The sequence below is a fragment of the Idiotropiscis lumnitzeri genome, chromosome 17 (assembly GCF_059441095.1).
Source record: "Idiotropiscis lumnitzeri isolate Australia: NSW breed Sydney's pygmy pipehorse chromosome 17, RoL_Ilum_1.0, whole genome shotgun sequence".
NCBI classification, from domain to species: Eukaryota; Metazoa; Chordata; class Actinopteri; order Syngnathiformes; family Syngnathidae; genus Idiotropiscis; species Idiotropiscis lumnitzeri.
The window spans coordinates 12,303,762-12,321,461 of record NC_142407.1 but is presented as its reverse complement, the minus strand read 5'-3'; the positions used below and the strand labels follow the sequence as shown (position 1 = coordinate 12,321,461).

The window sequence follows — 17,700 nt, the reverse complement described above, 5'->3', positions numbered from 1 at the left end:
ATGTCAATGGCTCCTGTCCAGCGTTTGTCATCTGCTTCCTCAGATTGTTTCAGTTTTCAGAGTTAGGAACACGTGGATTAAAAGCAATTAAGCGTACCTGAAGTGAAGTGCACAATAACAGTTTTAGAGGCTGTATCAGAATCGGTAAATCGTTCTTCTACCAACATTGAGCCAACAAGTTGAAATGCAATGCCCAGCTAATATTTAGCGTAGAAACGGCCAAAAATGCAAATCCTGCTGAGTGATAGAAGGTTAGCGAAAGGAGGATTTGCATTTTGGCCATCGTTATATCGTACAAATGTGCTTATACACATTCATCGTACGTTTACGGTTTTGCGTTATCGTTATCAGGCTCCTGTAAAGCACGCGAACCGTTCCAGTCATCAGCTCTGAGCATTGGCAGGCGATCTCTGACTGATTTCACACATTTATATCACATATCACTCTTTAATACGGGCAAAAGGCACTCACCACTGTTATAGTTCAACTTGTACAACGGAATGGATATACCTGTCGATATTTGCCGGGCTCCGAGATGCAAAGGGGGCGAATCGGGAGGTTCACACAGCATTTGATTTGACTTTAATAGAGTGACATATCATGCTCGCCGTCTCATTTTATGGCTGCCAGTCATCTCCACTGTGATGAACACAACCTTGCACCAGTGCGGCCTGTCACTCTGTCACTCAAATGCTTAAAACGAATTTCATGGCACTATTCAGGTGGAGCTGGGGAGAATTTCAGCTGTCTCTTTTGATTTTTCCGTCTCAACCTTCCTTTTATCTGGGGTCTGGGTTATCTCCCTAAAGTGGGAATCACTTTTTAATTAGGTCTATCCTTGCTTAGTGGTTCATCATCACATCTCGCCCGTCCTATGTGCATGCCCTATGGGTTTGCATGTCAGAGACTCTTAGTCCTCACTTCCTGTCACAATCTAACATCTCCTGCATCTTGTGCCATCTTTTCATTCTGTAACGGCTCCATTTCCATTCACAGTCAGGCTCTCCTGCCGCTGACAACAAAGAGTGCCCTGTCTGACGAAAAGCTGCATTCTGCAGATGGGCAAAACAGGAGCAAAAATAGAAACTGGAATAAAAAAGTGAAAAAGAAACACACCGATCATATGGAAAGGCTTAGGCGTCACATATATATATATATATATATATATATATATATATATATTTTCTTTTTTTATGTAAATGGTGTCAGAGTTTTGACCATGAGGTGACCAAGATGAAATGATACGTTGCCACAGATAAACAGGGAATGAAAAATGGTATGTGGTCTGACGAGACACAATCACGTAAAAATGTCTGTTCCGGAGAGGCAGTCTAGTAAAAAAAGATATAATAAACCAGATGCACGTTATGTGAATCGGTGTGTTACAAATAATGTTGGACAGTTTAAGGCCGTAGATTTTATTTATCTATTTATTTTTTTCATGACACTCAGTTCACAGAGTGGCGGTTTAAAGCGCTGACTATCTTTTAATATTGACAGATATGATGCTGAACATTTTTTTTTTTGGAACAAATGTGGATTTTTGGGTCCAAGAAGCAAGGGGCGACTTGATTATGCGCACAGTATCATCTGCACAGATGTCACGGTGAATTCATTTAGAGGGCAAATGCTTCACGATTTGGCTTTTAAAAGAAGGTCATTAAAGATGGGCTGCTGATGAAGAGGAAAGAGAGCTGGCTAACTCCAAATGTGTTGCGTTCCAAATTGCCAGGGAGGAAAACCAAACCTCACACAAAACACACTTCAAAACATGCACCAGCAAAAAAAAAAACTCAATGGATCCATTTGCATTGAAATAACTATTCCTAGGAGCAAGTATGAAGAATGTACCGTTTTCAGGGTGTTCACTCTCTCCAATGCTGCCATCTGGAGTGGTTCGCTCATAGTGGTCTTCCGGCAGGGTCAAGGGTCCGATGCGAGGGCCAGACGATGACTTGCTGCTGGGTGTCTCGGATTCTTCCAAGCCGCTGTCATAGTAAATGTGCTGGGAGGCATCCTGCAGGTCCTGCACGGGGTTGGCTGTGGAGAAGGTCACTCGCCGATGGGGATGCTACAAAACAGAGACATACAGTAGGCACAAGATTTAATTTTTTTTTTTCTTACATCTACGCTTATCCTTCTGTTGGCGTGCTCCTCTGAGAGACACAACAGGTTGTTTGCTTGCAGTTACACATGAAATACAGCGTACAGAGAAAAGTATTGGTCCATCTCGTTATTGCACCGAGAGGAACTGAAAACGGAAGACAATATCAAGTTGTTGTACCCTTGGTGGCTTTAACAACTCAGATTCTTCTCTGATGACTTTCTGCAGGAATTTGTTGCTTGAAACTATGAGGACTGTCTCAACTTGTGATTGATTAGTTCATTTAGCAAACTGAAGGAGTGTGTGGCAACACCTTTGACCACATGATATATTTGGAAATATTGCTGAATGTTACGCTCTCCGGAGAATTGCGCTTTACGGCGTGGTCTGTTATCGTGTGTGAACGGCCGTAGAAGTTGAGATCATTGGAAGAAGCCATGCATTATGAAATGGAAACGATCAGTTCTTCTTTTCGAACTCAGGTAAGTCTCATGATTATATCTTGCGCAGTTTGATGATATTGTGTCACCGTAGACCATGTTTTGAATGACAAGAAAAACATGTTCTGGCTCTGTTATTCTCTGAAAATTGAATAATGCGGATTAAAACCCGATTTAGCGTACATCTGCCCATGCAGTTTTATTTGCATTTTATTTTTTTATTTTATTTAAACTTTATTTAAATTATTTATTTTATTTAAACTGTAAATGATAAAAAAAAAAAAAAATTGCATTTAATAAATTCAAAACGTCATTTTTTTTTTCCAGCTCGTGTAACGCTAAAAATTAAGCAGATCAGATTTTGCACATATAAGGACACTTATAGGTGGCATATCCACAAATTTTAGTCTACGTTTTCCATCGTCCTGTGTTCAAAGCCCCCAATATGACTCGAAAAACGTGTTGCTTCGTGATGTTAAGCAAAAATAGTTACCGAATGAGTAATTCAAGTTTCGTTGCTAATTTGGCAACACTAAAAAAAAAAAAAATGGCGTCTTGAATTTACTCAATTTAATTACGTCAAGTGGCCAAACAAAATATATATTTTTTCCAGTGTAGCTTTCACTTCTTGGCACTGCGGATTGCTTCTGCTCAAAACAGCGGTAATTCCTGTAATATTATTTGTATTACGCCCATGTGATTTTGTTTTTATATCTTACTACTTGAGATTCCCGCAAACCCCAATGAGATTTCTAAATCGACATATTAGCATACTCTTCCACACATTTTGAAGTTTAACGAAGCAGGGAGGAAGGAAATATGACTGTGATTTAGCGGAAAATTAATCCTTAAGGTCTCCACGCTGGGGAAAAAAAAAAAGAATAAAAAGGAGCACGGCAATTATACTTTGTGACAGTCACTATTTCCTCGTTACATGCTGATGAGATTTGATGAAAGAATAAAAAAACCAAATGCATGAACGAGCGTGCCGATGGAATCTTGAAATCAATGGCTTGAGGATGAACGGGGTCGGCAAATAATAAATCATTCAGGATCACACCCGTGATCAAATTGAATGGATTGTAAATACAGTTAGGGGACCATTAAATTCTTTCTTCCAAAGATCAGATTACTAATGGCGACTTACCGCCGATCGACAACAGAAAGACAACTCTGTATGCTGTACGTGTAATTGAAGGCCCCGCCCCCACACGTGCATCTCTTGTAAAAGTCAGCAAAGCACTGAGACAGCAGAACAGGTTCGCCTCGGCGAGAACCGTCAGCCTGGATCGATACGACGGCTTCTCTGCTTTCCACCGTGCAAACCACATTTCTGGCAAACAAAAACCTCGGCTGGAAATCAGGCAAATCATCGTGCTTTTAGTGCATACATGCCCGATATGGAGAACAATGCTTTTAGGGCGTCGGTAAGTGCGGCGAACAATGCGCCCTTAATATAATTAAAGGGCTTCAAAAAATGTTTTCTGTTCATCTCTGGCGATCTCAACCACTCTTTTTTTTTTTCCAGTGTTGTACTGCCTCATCTTTCATCTTATTTGACTTTTAGTGTGCATCCTATTTTTTTTTTTTTTTGCTGCAAGTAGTGCTGCAACGTTCATACATCAAGCACAGCATGCAATATAAAAGTGTCCTTTCTCGTGTAATGGCAGCGGAGGTGGCTTTCCAAAAAGGAGTGAACGATTTTTTGACCAAACAATGGCTCCTTATAGTCCTTAAGATTTGTATGCACGGTGCAACATCAAGAAAAGGGACTGATAAGAATAAAGCATTTGTATTCCTTCAGTTAAATAGACCCTTTAAGGGGAGTATAGTTGAATTGGAACAACTTGTGACAAAATCCCTTGTTGGGGTTTGAGCAACCAGGAGAATCCCACCATCAATATTCCGATATGATTGTTTTTTTTTTGTGGCATTTAACTCATTCACTAGCAGCCGAGTAAAAAATAAAAAATAAAAAAAAATTACGTATTTAGCCGTCAATGGTAGTGAACGAGTTAATCAAACATTCCATGCAGCTGATCCAGAAATATGCGCTATTTTTCAGTGGAGCGTTCATAATATAATGCTCCGGCTCACTGACTATTCAAATGTGAATGTAGCATTTAGTTGTTCAAATATGGGTTCTTACTTAAACTTATCCTCAAGGCTTCACTCCAAAGAGTCAGCATGTTTCCAGGGTATGATAACTAGCAAAGGCAGCCGAGATGGGAAATAGATTCTCTTTTTAGACTGAGCGCAAATCCTTTGCCAGGCCTCAGGGCTGCAGGGATGTGGCAAGACAGAAGGATTGGAAGGGGAGGCCGGTCAGGAGTGGAGAGTTGGTCAGGCAGACAAAGACGGCACTTTGGCTGGAGGCGACAAGCAGAAGGATTGGATTCTGGGAGACTGGAGGCGGTCGTCGGGATTGTTTGGACATTGTGGCTTGCGATGGGACTTAGACCGAAAGAAGGAGCATTTATGATGACGACGACACTCGCCTGCGAAAGTCTTGGAACGACGAGGCACATTTCTTGATGTCTTGCTTTGAACCCGTTCCCAATGTTTTTTGATGCTAATGACTCACATGCCAGATGCAGTTCATGCAAGTAGATGATTTCAAACCATAGTCATAATCACTTTAATGTATTTAAAGTCGAGCTGTGCCGATCAGTAATGTGAAGTCGAGGCCCGCAGAGCCTTCTCTGTTGGACAGAAGCACTGACCTACATTTACAACGAAATGACTGAAATTGTATACGTTTTAATACTCTATTATCCTCATTCCAATGCCATTTTCTTGCAATTGCCTATATGCTATATTTTTCTAATCCAACTCCAGCTTCTCTGTGTCAATGTAATCTGCCTTGGGCCTTCAGAATCAGGAGTGGTGACCCATGACCCATACACAAAATGGGAATTTATTTTTTTATCATATTTAAAAAATATATTTAAAAAAGTGTGATGTTGGCATTTTTGAGAAAAAGGATTGCTGGCTAATTCTATCTTCTAAGTTGTTTATCAGATCCATAAAATAAGTCAATCGTAAAATAGTGTTGAGCTTTTGTCTTTCCTCAATTCAAATAGAAAGGAATCGGCCTCAGCGTTCCAATCCTCTTGTCGGAGAGGAAAACCGCATACCTCCAATTAGCGTGAGCTTGAATTGTTTTATTGTTCACGTAATATTATGACCCTGAAGCAGGTAGAAGGATGTTCTTTTCACAAGGGGGCCAAGACACATTTGAAAGTTGTAATAAACACCAATCATGCTCAGCCTCCTACGCAGAGCTCCCACTGCATTTCGAAACCATTTTTTTTTTCCAGGTCACACTGGCAGAAATTGTAGCTGCAGCATTCTTCTACTTATTTTTTTATTTTATAGGTCCAAACACATTTATAACGTCTTTCACAATGCCAAAAAATGATACTGGCTGCAACAATCACGATTGTATGTATTATTAGACATCTAAAATGCAAACAAGGTATCACTTAATATTACACACGTCACAATCGAATTATATTTTCGAGCATCTGTTCATCCCACTACACTGCATTAAAAAAAAAAACGGTAAAATTAAAATAATTCTAAACTGTTGAATTTTTAAATATTATCAATAAAAAATAATTGGTTAGCTTACCATGCGCAAACTTTGTCGTTTTACGACCTTATCCGGTTTTTTTTATGCGCAAGATCTTTTTCAAACATAAATCATATATTTAAAAAAAAAAAAAAAAAAAAAACTTTAAATGTGTGGAAGAATCCCAATCCTACGTCAACTTCAGGTTGACCCAACTTTTTAATTTTTGAGCTACGAGGCTTCGCCCTGCCAGATTCTTATTTTGTGTCTTGTGCTGTGAGAAATCATTTGAGTTCCGACCTTTCTGGAGCCACGGCAGTAGCGAATTTCACAACATAAGCAGCAGTTTGACAGGTAGCGAACACCTGAAATAAGGCAAGTGTGCTTGATTTAAAGACTCCTGAGACAAAGAGAATTCAACATTCCAATGAACAACAGTTCGATACTTTTTACCCATGTAAACTGCAGAATGGCGCGAGAAGCCCAAAAAAAAAAAAATTGAGCATACCTCTTGAGAAAGACTTGCAGTGATACAAAATCGTCATTTTGTAATGCACCGTATTATATAACTTAAGTGACCCATTTTTTTTTTTTTTTAATGATAAACTGCCTCTTCTTCAATGGCTAGTTTGCATTTGACAAAACAGTCGTAGCGAATATCCATGCTAAATGAAAAACGTGCAAAAAAGTCACGAAAAACTTGACTTATATTGGAGTTGCATTAAGTGCGGTTCAAGTGGTCATGCCTGCAGAGCGGAGTGCATCGAAACGCTTGATACAACCGATAAGTGAGCAAACCACACATCTCCGACCACATAACAGGGCTGCGAATCTTAGATCGTCAATTTTCCCATCTCGTGACAAACATTCAACGTTATTTGCCCATATCTTTTCTCATTTTCACCATTAGGTTGCGTTAACACTTCCAAATGGAGCTCCAATATCTCCTCCACACTGCACTTAATCATTTCAATCTTGCGTTCGCCGTGTCTTTTGCTCGCTCTGCTTCTACTAGCTTCCGAGGAATAACAGAAAAGCGTATACTCCTGTCACGGAGATGCACGGTAAAAGCGGTTTCTATTGAAATTTAGGAAAATGTTTATATGATTGGATTCCACATTGATATAAACCACCCTCACCCTAAGATCTTGATCAGAATGGGCTTGATCGGGTCAGAATATTCCAAATGGGGTGCATTTTTATTCCGATCAAGCTTTTAACCCGAATCAATGAGTCCACGTATGAGAGGATAAAGTCTGAGTTCTGAAAGAAAGCATTTTGGTGATTGTCGAGAATCAGTGCAGCGTCTGCTGATTTGCACCAGTGGTCCCGAGCGGGACATCGGACCCCACTGCTGCCGCGCTTCCCCACTGCACCAACTCTTCAGTCCACTTTTGAAAGCCCGAGAGCTATCTGACACCACTCTGCCGTCAGGTGCCCTGTCACTGAGCCAAGCCTCGCTGATTGCCAGCACTGAGCTTGCCGCTACTTATGCAGATGCTAAAGCTTTTTCATCAACTCCATCACCCTTTTTTTTTTTTTTTTTTTTTTACTTTCTGCAGAGTGGTCGGTGAGGTCGACTTTGCATTTGCATCTCGCATGTCGATGGGACGACTGTGGAGAGTCAGCAGTGTGAAGTATCTGCGAGAACACCTTGTTGATCACCTCCACCTCGATTAGAATTAGAACCAAGAGAGCACAATTGTGGCTTCATTCACTGTAAGATCAGGAAAACTTTTTTTTTTTTTCCAGCATACACCGCTTTCTACGGTAGAAAAGCAAGCATCGCAACATTTCTTCTCCTAGTTTGTATTCCGTAGCGTTAAATATCAAAACCTTAAAACTATTTCATGATCTCAATAATGGACAGAGCACCCTTGTAATGTGGTGGGCTCGATGTACGGGTGAATGTCAGTTTGTCGTCTTCAAATTTCTTTCCGTTACGTTTGCATTTTATCGTTTCTAATCATAAGCAGTCATTTATATGTTGGGCTTATACCGGAACGGCGACGACTTCTTGCTTCTTGGTCTCGGAATCATGGGTAATGTAATGTGAGCTATTTCTGCTGGCGCATTTCTAATTTTCACAAGGTGAGACGATATCATCAACAAGTTCAATTTCTTCCCGTTTATTTGAACATGCACGTTCGCATTCTCATCGCGAGCTGACGTTAATTTCTGTCATCCCAGAACTAGAATTACTTTGTGCTTCCGTGTCTACGAATCATGAGAAATGTGGCCCTCCAAGCTGGTTGGCTCCAACGTAAGATGTGCTTTTCTGCTGGTATATTTCCAATGTAACAATTCTGAGACGTATCCTGTCTTCAAAGAAAATCAAGCAAGGTGCTTTAGGACTTAAATATTCAGAGTCTGTCCGACAATGAGACGGGTGGTTGTATAAGTATCGGAGCACTATATGCTCCTACGCAAAAGTGGCCCTTTTTTTCGTCTGAGGTGATGTCGTATATTCTGCTTTAAAACTCTTAAGATTTCCACCCGGAGAAAACCGGCCCTGTTTATCTGCCTTTCGTTGCGCGCTATCCAATGTGTACCGGAGCTGGAAGCCAGCCATTTCCTGGTGAATCATCGTTATGTGTCACTCCGATATTATGAAATGGCTTTCCTGCCCATGTTAAAGGAAAAGGCTGATGTCTCAGTGCCCCCCCATGATATGAAAAATTCAATTTAAAAGGATGAGAGAAAGAATGCTGCAAAGGCCTATTTTCATTCGCCCCACACTGAGAGATATGACAATGATGTCATATTGTGCGGAGGGAGTGATGCCAATCTTACTGCAGAGAAATTCCTTCATAATTCAATTCAATTTCTTCAAAATCCCAGTGGCAGGCTCCTCTGCCAAAGTGAGGCGGCATGATGGAGTCAAACAGGGAGGGCTGCATACGACGACGGAAGAAGAGGGACGAGAGATTGAGACCGAAACAATGGCGAAAATTGAAGCCGAGTCGCCGGGAACCGCCAAGGCTCGCTGAAAGGTGAAAGGAAGCTTGTGACACAGAGTGAAGACGAAATGGACACAAGAAATAATTTTAGGAAAGATAGATTTTGGCAAATGGTAAAAATCTCGAACAGTCAAAATAATTACATCTGTGAAGTACCTGACAGCCATCCGAGTTCGTGAATCAGTTTTGTATCGAGCTAGAGGCTGTTCCCGCTTATTTTCGACAATTGTTCCGAAGCTAATATTTCATATATATATATATATATATATATATATATCAACAACTATTTTTTATGAAGATTATAACAGATATTTACTTGAATAATATATTGGAATTAATGTAAAATATCCAAATATCAGGTATATTTTAATCCAAAGAAAATTTGAATAACTTTCTTTGATTTTTGCATACAATCTAAAGTGAGTCATCTGTACAGACATTTTTCTTAGAAACAGTTTTCAAAACTATTTAGTTCTGCCCACAAGCATCACACTCCAGTAGTGTTAGTTTGCAAGGCCCAGTGCTAACTTGAGTAGGGTGTATTGTTTTTGAAGTAAATAAGACGGAGTTAACTGAGTTTAAAATATTTAACTGCATTAAAAAAAAAAATCTCCAGTGCTTTAATGGTTTAGTTTTGAGAACCCTAATATATATATATATATATATATATATATATATATATATATATATATATATATATAGTATTTTTTTTTAGATTTAATTCCATCATGTCCACATCACTTCGACTGCTCTCTTGCCTCTCCTTAGACACATCTACACAAGTGCACACACACGTATACACACACACGCACACACACATACAGTTGTTTTTTTTTTTTTTTGTAGGTGCAATAGCTCGGAGGCAAGCAGTGTGGAATTGGAGTCTTCAAAGAGTCTTGGATTATCAAAGAGACACAGCTACCAGAAAACTAGGGGACACGCTGCAGAGGGGGAGGGAAAGAACATAAGCGAGAGGCGGGGAGGGGAGAAGAGTGCAGGGGAGTCAGCATGGGTTTGGGTGGAGGATGAAGTGATCAGACAGGGGAAGAGGAAAGGGAGGTGGATAAAGACCAGAAGTCCCTTTGTTCGCATACTGTTAATGGAGAGAAAAAAACGGCCGGAGTGAATGCATTAAAAAACAATCAGAGAGGCCCGAATGGTCTTGATAGGCAAGACTGAATTCCCATCCTTCAGTGACGGTGTCACCTATTCCGGAGTACTTCTTTTCCCACCCTTACCCCCAATGAGAATTTCATTTCACTGGAAGCACTGGCCTTGAAATACCATAATGTTGTTACAGTGAAATCAAGTCTTACTGCAGCGGGACCCACCAAGTGTGACTAGAGCTGCCACATCTAATGACAAATCGGAGTGTTCACGCCATTCCATATGACAGGATGTGGGAGTGCTGCCGTGAATGCATCACCCTTTGACAAAAAGCTCTTCGTCAGCCCCTCTGTCCTGCAATGAGCTATGGGTGTCTATTCTCCATTACAAGGACACGTTTCACTGTGGAACACGTTACAAGCTAGTGTGGGGAAGAAATTCTCCTTGGTTCACTGTGGTGAGCTGCGGGCCATCATCTAGTAATGATTCCGGCTCCCCTGCTTCAGCAAAATTGTGAAAACCTCCCAACAATGACGGCTTGGTTTGGAGGAAGTCATAATCCATATTACCGTATTTTCCGGACGGTAAATCGCTACTTTTTTCCTGGATTTTGATTCACGCAGCGAATACAGCGGTGCGGCTTTTCTGTGGATTTTTCTTTCACCTCTAGGGGGTGCTCTATAGTTCAGAAAATATGCAAAATAAATCTCCATGTTTTCTCTTGGGTCTGTTCTGTTTTAATTGGCAAAGTTGTTGCCGTGTTAAAAGGGACTGTTTTAACAATACAGTACATAAGTACAAAATAATTCTGTAAAAAAACAACATTTTCTTTCAACATAAAAAACTGCGGCGTATAGCCTGGAGCGGCTCGTATATCTTTTTTTTTTTTAAATAGTCGCTGCGGTGAAAAAATATGGCAAATGCCTGATCAATTGTGAGGCGCAGTATGTCCCAAAAAAAATAAATAAATAATGCGATCAAATCCGTTGGTAATATTCCTGTCTGCACGAGTCAACACCACAGAGGTTTTCTACGTGAACAAACACATCCACCTGCCTGCGCCATTTGGCAATGTTGATGAATGCCGATGTGTTGTTTGTTTTGACACAGGCAGGAGGGCAACACGTGTTAGCCCGTGAGATGATTCGGTTTGTTCTTCAACCAATTTTCACTGTCTTTCAATATGCAATACATCAAAAGGATGCTTGTCAAAATGCTCTCGTTTACATAGTAATGACGAGTCTTTTTAGCTGAAGACACTTTGTGGTAAGAGTCAATGAAATTCATCAATTAATATTTCCTCTGGCAAAATCAAATGTGATGATGGAACGGGGTAGACAAATATATTATACTTTGGTGTCAGGGGAGGTTGGCGCTGTCAGCTTTTGGAAAATGCACAAAGGATCAGTGGGAAAACTTAATTGGGAAGAGCAAAGGATTAACATTTTGATTAGTTTTTTTGGGTTAAGAAAATTAATTCCCTTTTTTTTTTAAGTGACCCTCATTTTCTTTAACAGCGGGGAACAAATATTCTTATCTGAGCCCAAAGGACAAGAAAAGTCATTACTTGACATGATTTGAGGTTTATAGACATCATGCGACTACATTCCCAAAAAGGATAAGTCTTCGATGCGGTCAAACGCAAGGTAAGAGGACAGTGAAATGGATGACGAGATGGAGAAGATAAATAGAAAAATAGCAAAAAAAAAAGGAAAGCGTTTGAAGCCTCCGTCTGCCAGAAAAATCAAGAGAAGTTGACAGATTTCCATGCCGATGTAAAGTGCCAGACAGGAAAGATGTTATATACAAAAAGTTGAGCTTTTTCTGCTTTGAATTTGAACACAAAACTTGCTTATAACCTAAACCCGTATAACAATCGCCACAAAACTCAAGCTTCCTTTTTAACAAACAAATATATTGCAGTTTTACCACAAAAGCTCTTGTTCAGTTCAATAGGTGAGTCACGATTGTATAAAGTAATGACTGAATTTTCATACAAAATGTGAGTTTTTCTGCGCCTAAAAATAAATAAATAAATACACAAATGAATAAATTAATTAATAAATTACTTACTTAATTAATTAATTATATTAAAACATTTGTCCAAGCTTAGGCGAAGTATTATTATCGTCACTATTATTCTTTGTGGTTTTTTTAAATTTTTTTTTCTTTGCTTGATAGGATGGCATAAATCATAGAGTTGCACATTTAAGAAATGAGACTGTACCGTAGAATCCGGTGCATTTTAAAGTCCAGAAAATACGGCAATTTATACAACCTGATTGTGCACACAAATAAATATCTCATGCCACTTATTATATTTATTATTATATATTATTATGTCAGTCCCATTACAATCTGCATTTCAGTTGGTTGTCCTGTTGTGTTTATAAATAAATTAAAAAAAATCGGCAGCTGCGATTTTAATATTTTCATTCATTGATTTTATCTATTTTTTTGATAATTTACTTTTTTTGGTGCACACTAATCAACACTCAGCGTGTGCACGTCAGCAAGCTTAACTGACTTCAACAAGGCTCGCTTCAAGGACCCACCTGAAGTATCCACTCGTAGGAGATTGCCATTGCCATACGCTCATATCACTCAATTTCCTTTGATATTCTGTGAAATAAAAAGTCTGCGGAAAGAGTTAATCATGGCGGAAGGGAGCTAAAAACAAAGAAGAAACTGGGCAGCCAAGAATCAGACATGAGAGAAATTAATCCTCAATATCCTCTCCCGGCTGGAAACCTTATTGCCTCTCAAAGTTCCCATCGTCGGAGTTCTCATCTTTTGCTGCAGCATCTGGATGAGACGCATGCATACACTTTTGTTTTCTTTCAACGACAACATCATTGGATGGAGGAGAAGGGATACAAATCCTTCAAGCATGCTTCAAATTTTGCCCACCCCTAATATTCTCTGCATTTGAGTCAGAGTCTCACAGTGCGTGCGCATGCCTATACGGCGTGCTAAGAATAGAATCTTTTATGGTCTTGCTTTTCATGATTTGCTAGCCCACGTTCCGATTGGCAATACATTTCGAGGGGTTGGATTATTCCGGAAGAGTGTGCGCGCATCTCATTCTTGCACTCAAAGTAATTATTTTGATGCAACTAGATGGGGAGGTCTCACCGTTCTCCATGTTATCAAGATGCCGGGGAGAGAGAGCGCGAGAGAAACAAACAAAAAAAAAAAACATGCGTAGTTAGATTCCCAATGACCTTTTTCATGTCCAGTCAATGCCGAACTCGGATATGCTCTCAAAATTCCGAGCGTCAAGAAGAATCCCGCGACGTGAAGCGAGGCAGCAAAACAACTTGTCAATCATCATATGAAGCGATTACGCCGTTTGATCGAGCTGTTTTGTTGCGTTTTACTTTGCGGCCTTTAGGAGTGAGGGATCTGTCATCCAACGACCGCATCTGAAATCATCTCTGAAAAAGGCAACAGAATGTAAGCGCCGTAGTCGTACCCTCCGTCTCACTGTCTTCATGCAAATTCAACCCTACTGCATTGCTCAGTTACTGCCTCTAAATCATCCCCCCCCTCCCTCCCTCTTGGATCCGGCTAGCTTGCTTCTCATCACATCCAACGGCAGCCAACAACAACTTGCAGCTTCCATCCCTCGTGTTTAGCGAGTTAATTAACACATATTTGATGTATGGCCCATATTGCTTTCAATTCTCAGCCTCAGCAAAAGAGATACTATTATTAATGCCACATTTATCACCCCCCCCCAAAAAAAAAAAATATATATATATATATATATATTAAGACCTCTAAGTAGATAGCCTTGAGCATACTAAAAGAAGCTCTCATTTTGAAATGTTTGGGGAAAAAAAAAAAGTGAGCAGATCACAGAGCATCTTTAGCTCAGATACTGCGAGGGAGGATCGACTTAGATGCAGTTGATACAGATATGGTATGATATTGATGACAGATCTGATTAATCTTCTGATGAATTTTTGGCAGAGTCTTTCAAAATGGGCTTTAGACAAAGCCCCAAAGCAAAAAAAAAAAAAAAAAAAAAAAAAAAGCATCTAGCATGAATACTCCGTTGCCATCTCCTTTCAGAGCCCATTTGAGTCAAAACTGACATATTTATGGCTCGCTGTGTCGTATCGTAGACATCACAGTACAAGCACCATGAACCATTTAAATACTCAGGGCAATGCTGTCATATCCTGTTAGTAACATATGTCGGAAAGATGCAGAAGAAGAGGAGCTCGGCTTGTTTCTTCTGATTGTGTTCCACATAAAAATTTTTTTTAAAAAGACAACGCTTAATGTCAGTGAATTCACGGTCAGGAAATGATTTCATGAGGACTTCGACGAAGCGAAAACAACCTTGTTGGGTTGAATGGAGTGCATTAGTGACGGGTACCCCGATATTGGTGCACACATGCTAAAGTGTCATCCGGATGCAGAATTGTGCAATTTGTCGTGAAGTACGGGTTAAGAGTAGCGCCCAAGAAATTTATAATGATCCTTTTGTGTGCACCTTAACAGGGTTGCTTGGCAACAGAAGTGGAGCTCGGCACTGAATTAAGGTGTCAAATTAAATGTGTGTAAAATCAACACGGATTCATTGTGGATTCTGATGAGGGTAATGTGATATTGCAAGCTGTGCAAAATGAATTTGGAAAAAAAAAAAAGAAAATAAATAATGGTTTCAAATGGTCATCTTTAATGAATGTGGAAAATGCAGATATGAAACACAAGCGTGGACGTCGAGTTGATAGAGTATGATAGGATATAGATTAGCACCACACCTTCGTCTTCTGAATTATTGATTTATTCCGCTTCTGTCTGAAAACACATCTCGTGTTTGCGTATGACATGCGAGAACTCGCTTTAAAAATGGGTTCGTGTCGGGATTGCTTTTGCAGATGTACAAGATTGACAATCTGCGTTTGTTATTTTCGGCTAAACAAACTTCATATCTACACCAAGGGACTCAAATGAACATCTAATGGAATAGGAGAATCCGTACCAAGCAAACCCCCCCCCCCCCCCCCCCCAACCTCAAATATGGATCTTTAATACATCAAACATCATCAAGTTCGTACGTCGTCAATGGGCGCAAGCGTAATCCAAAGTACGTGGACAAACTTTACACACAATGTCTCCAAATCCTCAGAGGACGCGGAACGAACAGACCCCGCCCCCTTCATCGTGGTTAATACATCAAACAGAATTAGCTTGCGACATTCCTGAAGCTTAGACAGACACCATTCTGACAAGCCCACGATTCCAAACGACTCGCTGCCTCGTCCCTGCAGCATCCCCCAAACTCTTTATTCGTCGTCACAGGATTGCTGCCAAGATGCTACCCTTTTCTTTCTTTGCAAGCTTGTATAACGTCTTGTTTGAAAGACGTCGCCATGGTAGAATGGAACTCATTTTGCAGTTTTACAGACTTGTTTAGTGTTCAGGATTTTTTAAAAGATATCGATAGGCTTTATTTTAAACCAGGGGTCTTCAATCCTGTTCCTCGAGGGCAGGTGTCCTGTGTGTTTTCCATCTCTCCCTGCTGCAGCACTCCTGATTCAAAAGATCGGGAGCGTTATTGAGCTCCGGCAGACCTCGCTGATAATCGGGTCAGGGAGCGATGGGAACAGACAGGACACCGACCCCCGAGGAACAGGATTGAGGACCCCAGGAAGAGTGAGGATACATTTCATGTGCAAATCAAATAGACTTTGAAATGAAATGAAAATTATTTTTGGTTCTGAGACGGTGTACGAGTTGAACATTTAATGGATAAGAATATTTTGATGTCCAGGTTCAATTTCAAGTGGTGCCAAACGTGTAATCGCAATCAGAGTTGGAATTGTATCACTGAAAGCACTCAGCATAAAGCCACTTGGCAATTTTATTTAACTCTGATAAAAAATAAAAATTAAATAAAAAATTGGGGGGTGAAATGTGGTTACGTACCACGGTTAACATATTCACTACCATTGACGGCTAAAAACGTCAATGACCATTTTTTTTTTTTTACTCGGCTGGTAGTGAATAAGTTTTAAACATCACCATGAAATATATTCAGGTGGCAATGCAAAAAGAAGGGAATATTTTTCGAGTGTTTATGATTTCTTTGCAGGCAGCACAGGTGTGATTTCATGCCTCTTGTCCCGTTACTCAGGAACTTCAAATCCCAAACACTAATAAATGCGAGCAAATCAGCCAAAAGACTTGCTGTGGCAGCGTTTGATGCAAAAGTCACAAAATTCTCTTCATCAACTGTTTAAGCAGGACAAAATGGCCAGTCATTGTCGCATTTATGACGTCCGTTGTTTTTCACTCTGCTTTTAGCGCGATAGCGAGTCAACCTTGAGTGGCACGCTTGGACAAATTAGACGTGAAGCATATTTGACTGTGATGGAATGTAGTTTACATTTTTTTTTAGTGCAATTTACTGTGATTTCTGTATCATATGGCCAACAAACACACGCCAGGGGACGGATATTTTTTTTTTTGCACCGTTGTGTCGGAAGCTTTTACTAATAACTGAAAGCACTCAGCATAAAGCCACTTGGCAAATGACTTTTAGCATTGCATAGTTTTCAAAAGAGCCGCTCAAATTAAATACGTACAAAAATGAAACTATGCCCCCCCCCCCCCCCCACACACACACATGTTAAAAGTCCACTGGGCTGCTGATAGTGTGGCTTAAGTGCAGGGAGACTCACATGTGATCTGCTATACTGCAAATCCTCAGAAAGAGGATAAAGAGGCTTTAGAATCACATTTACAGCACAGCAACAGTATCTTGCTGATAAATACAGATTGCGGCGTTTGACCCTGTCCATCAGCATACTGAAAGGCTCATTGCGTCGTTTCAAACGAGCGGGAATCACGCACACGCACGGGGCAACGGTGACTCTGGAGCACGAGGTTAACGTTGCCGTCAGCCCTTAAAATGCGCCCGTATTGGTTATCGCTACCGTTCTCATGCTTAAGAAAGCGCGAGCTTAACATCTCAATAGGTCAGAGGGAACGTTATCCTATTGACTCGACTATCCAACCTCTATAAAAGTATGTGGGTTGGCTCGTGTCCCTCCAGTAGGCGCAGCGACATCGTAATTGCGGTTACGTGCGTTTGCTTTCCGCGCTAATGTCGAAGCGCTGCATCATGTCCGACTGCGACCTCATCAACCTCAAGTGATGACTAAGGGCCACATTTTCTTCAATTAGACTGTAAAATATCATAAATGAGCTGACACGTGCTGCATAAAGGAGATCCATTCACTCTAGCAAGATAGAAAGCGTATGGGACGTGAAAAAAAAGTTACGATAAAAACTTTTTTGGAGGCGCAAAAGTATAAATAATAATAATCCAAAGGTCAGTCTGGGAAAACAAAATGAAAAGACCTGGGTTCGCCCACAGGCTGTTTGTGACTGGTCCAACGGGGTTGTCTTCAGATTCTGAAGATGGTGAGCATTGGTCGCTCCGTATTTTCACGAGGCGCACTTATAAGTCGACAATTTTCTTCAACGTAGTACACG

At 40.4% G+C, this 17,700-nt stretch overlaps 1 protein-coding gene across 1 annotated transcript in view; it reads right to left on the bottom strand.

Annotated features, from left to right (window-relative positions):
- The window catches only part of pcdh1a (protocadherin 1a), a 66,975-nt gene that overhangs the window by 16,231 nt on the left and 33,044 nt on the right, over positions 1–17,700 (bottom strand). Inside the window, exon 4 of the mRNA XM_088280298.1 lies at positions 1,852–2,071. Coding sequence (XP_088136424.1) covers positions 1,852–2,071 — 220 coding nt within the window. The remainder of the gene's footprint in view (positions 1–1,851; positions 2,072–17,700) is intronic.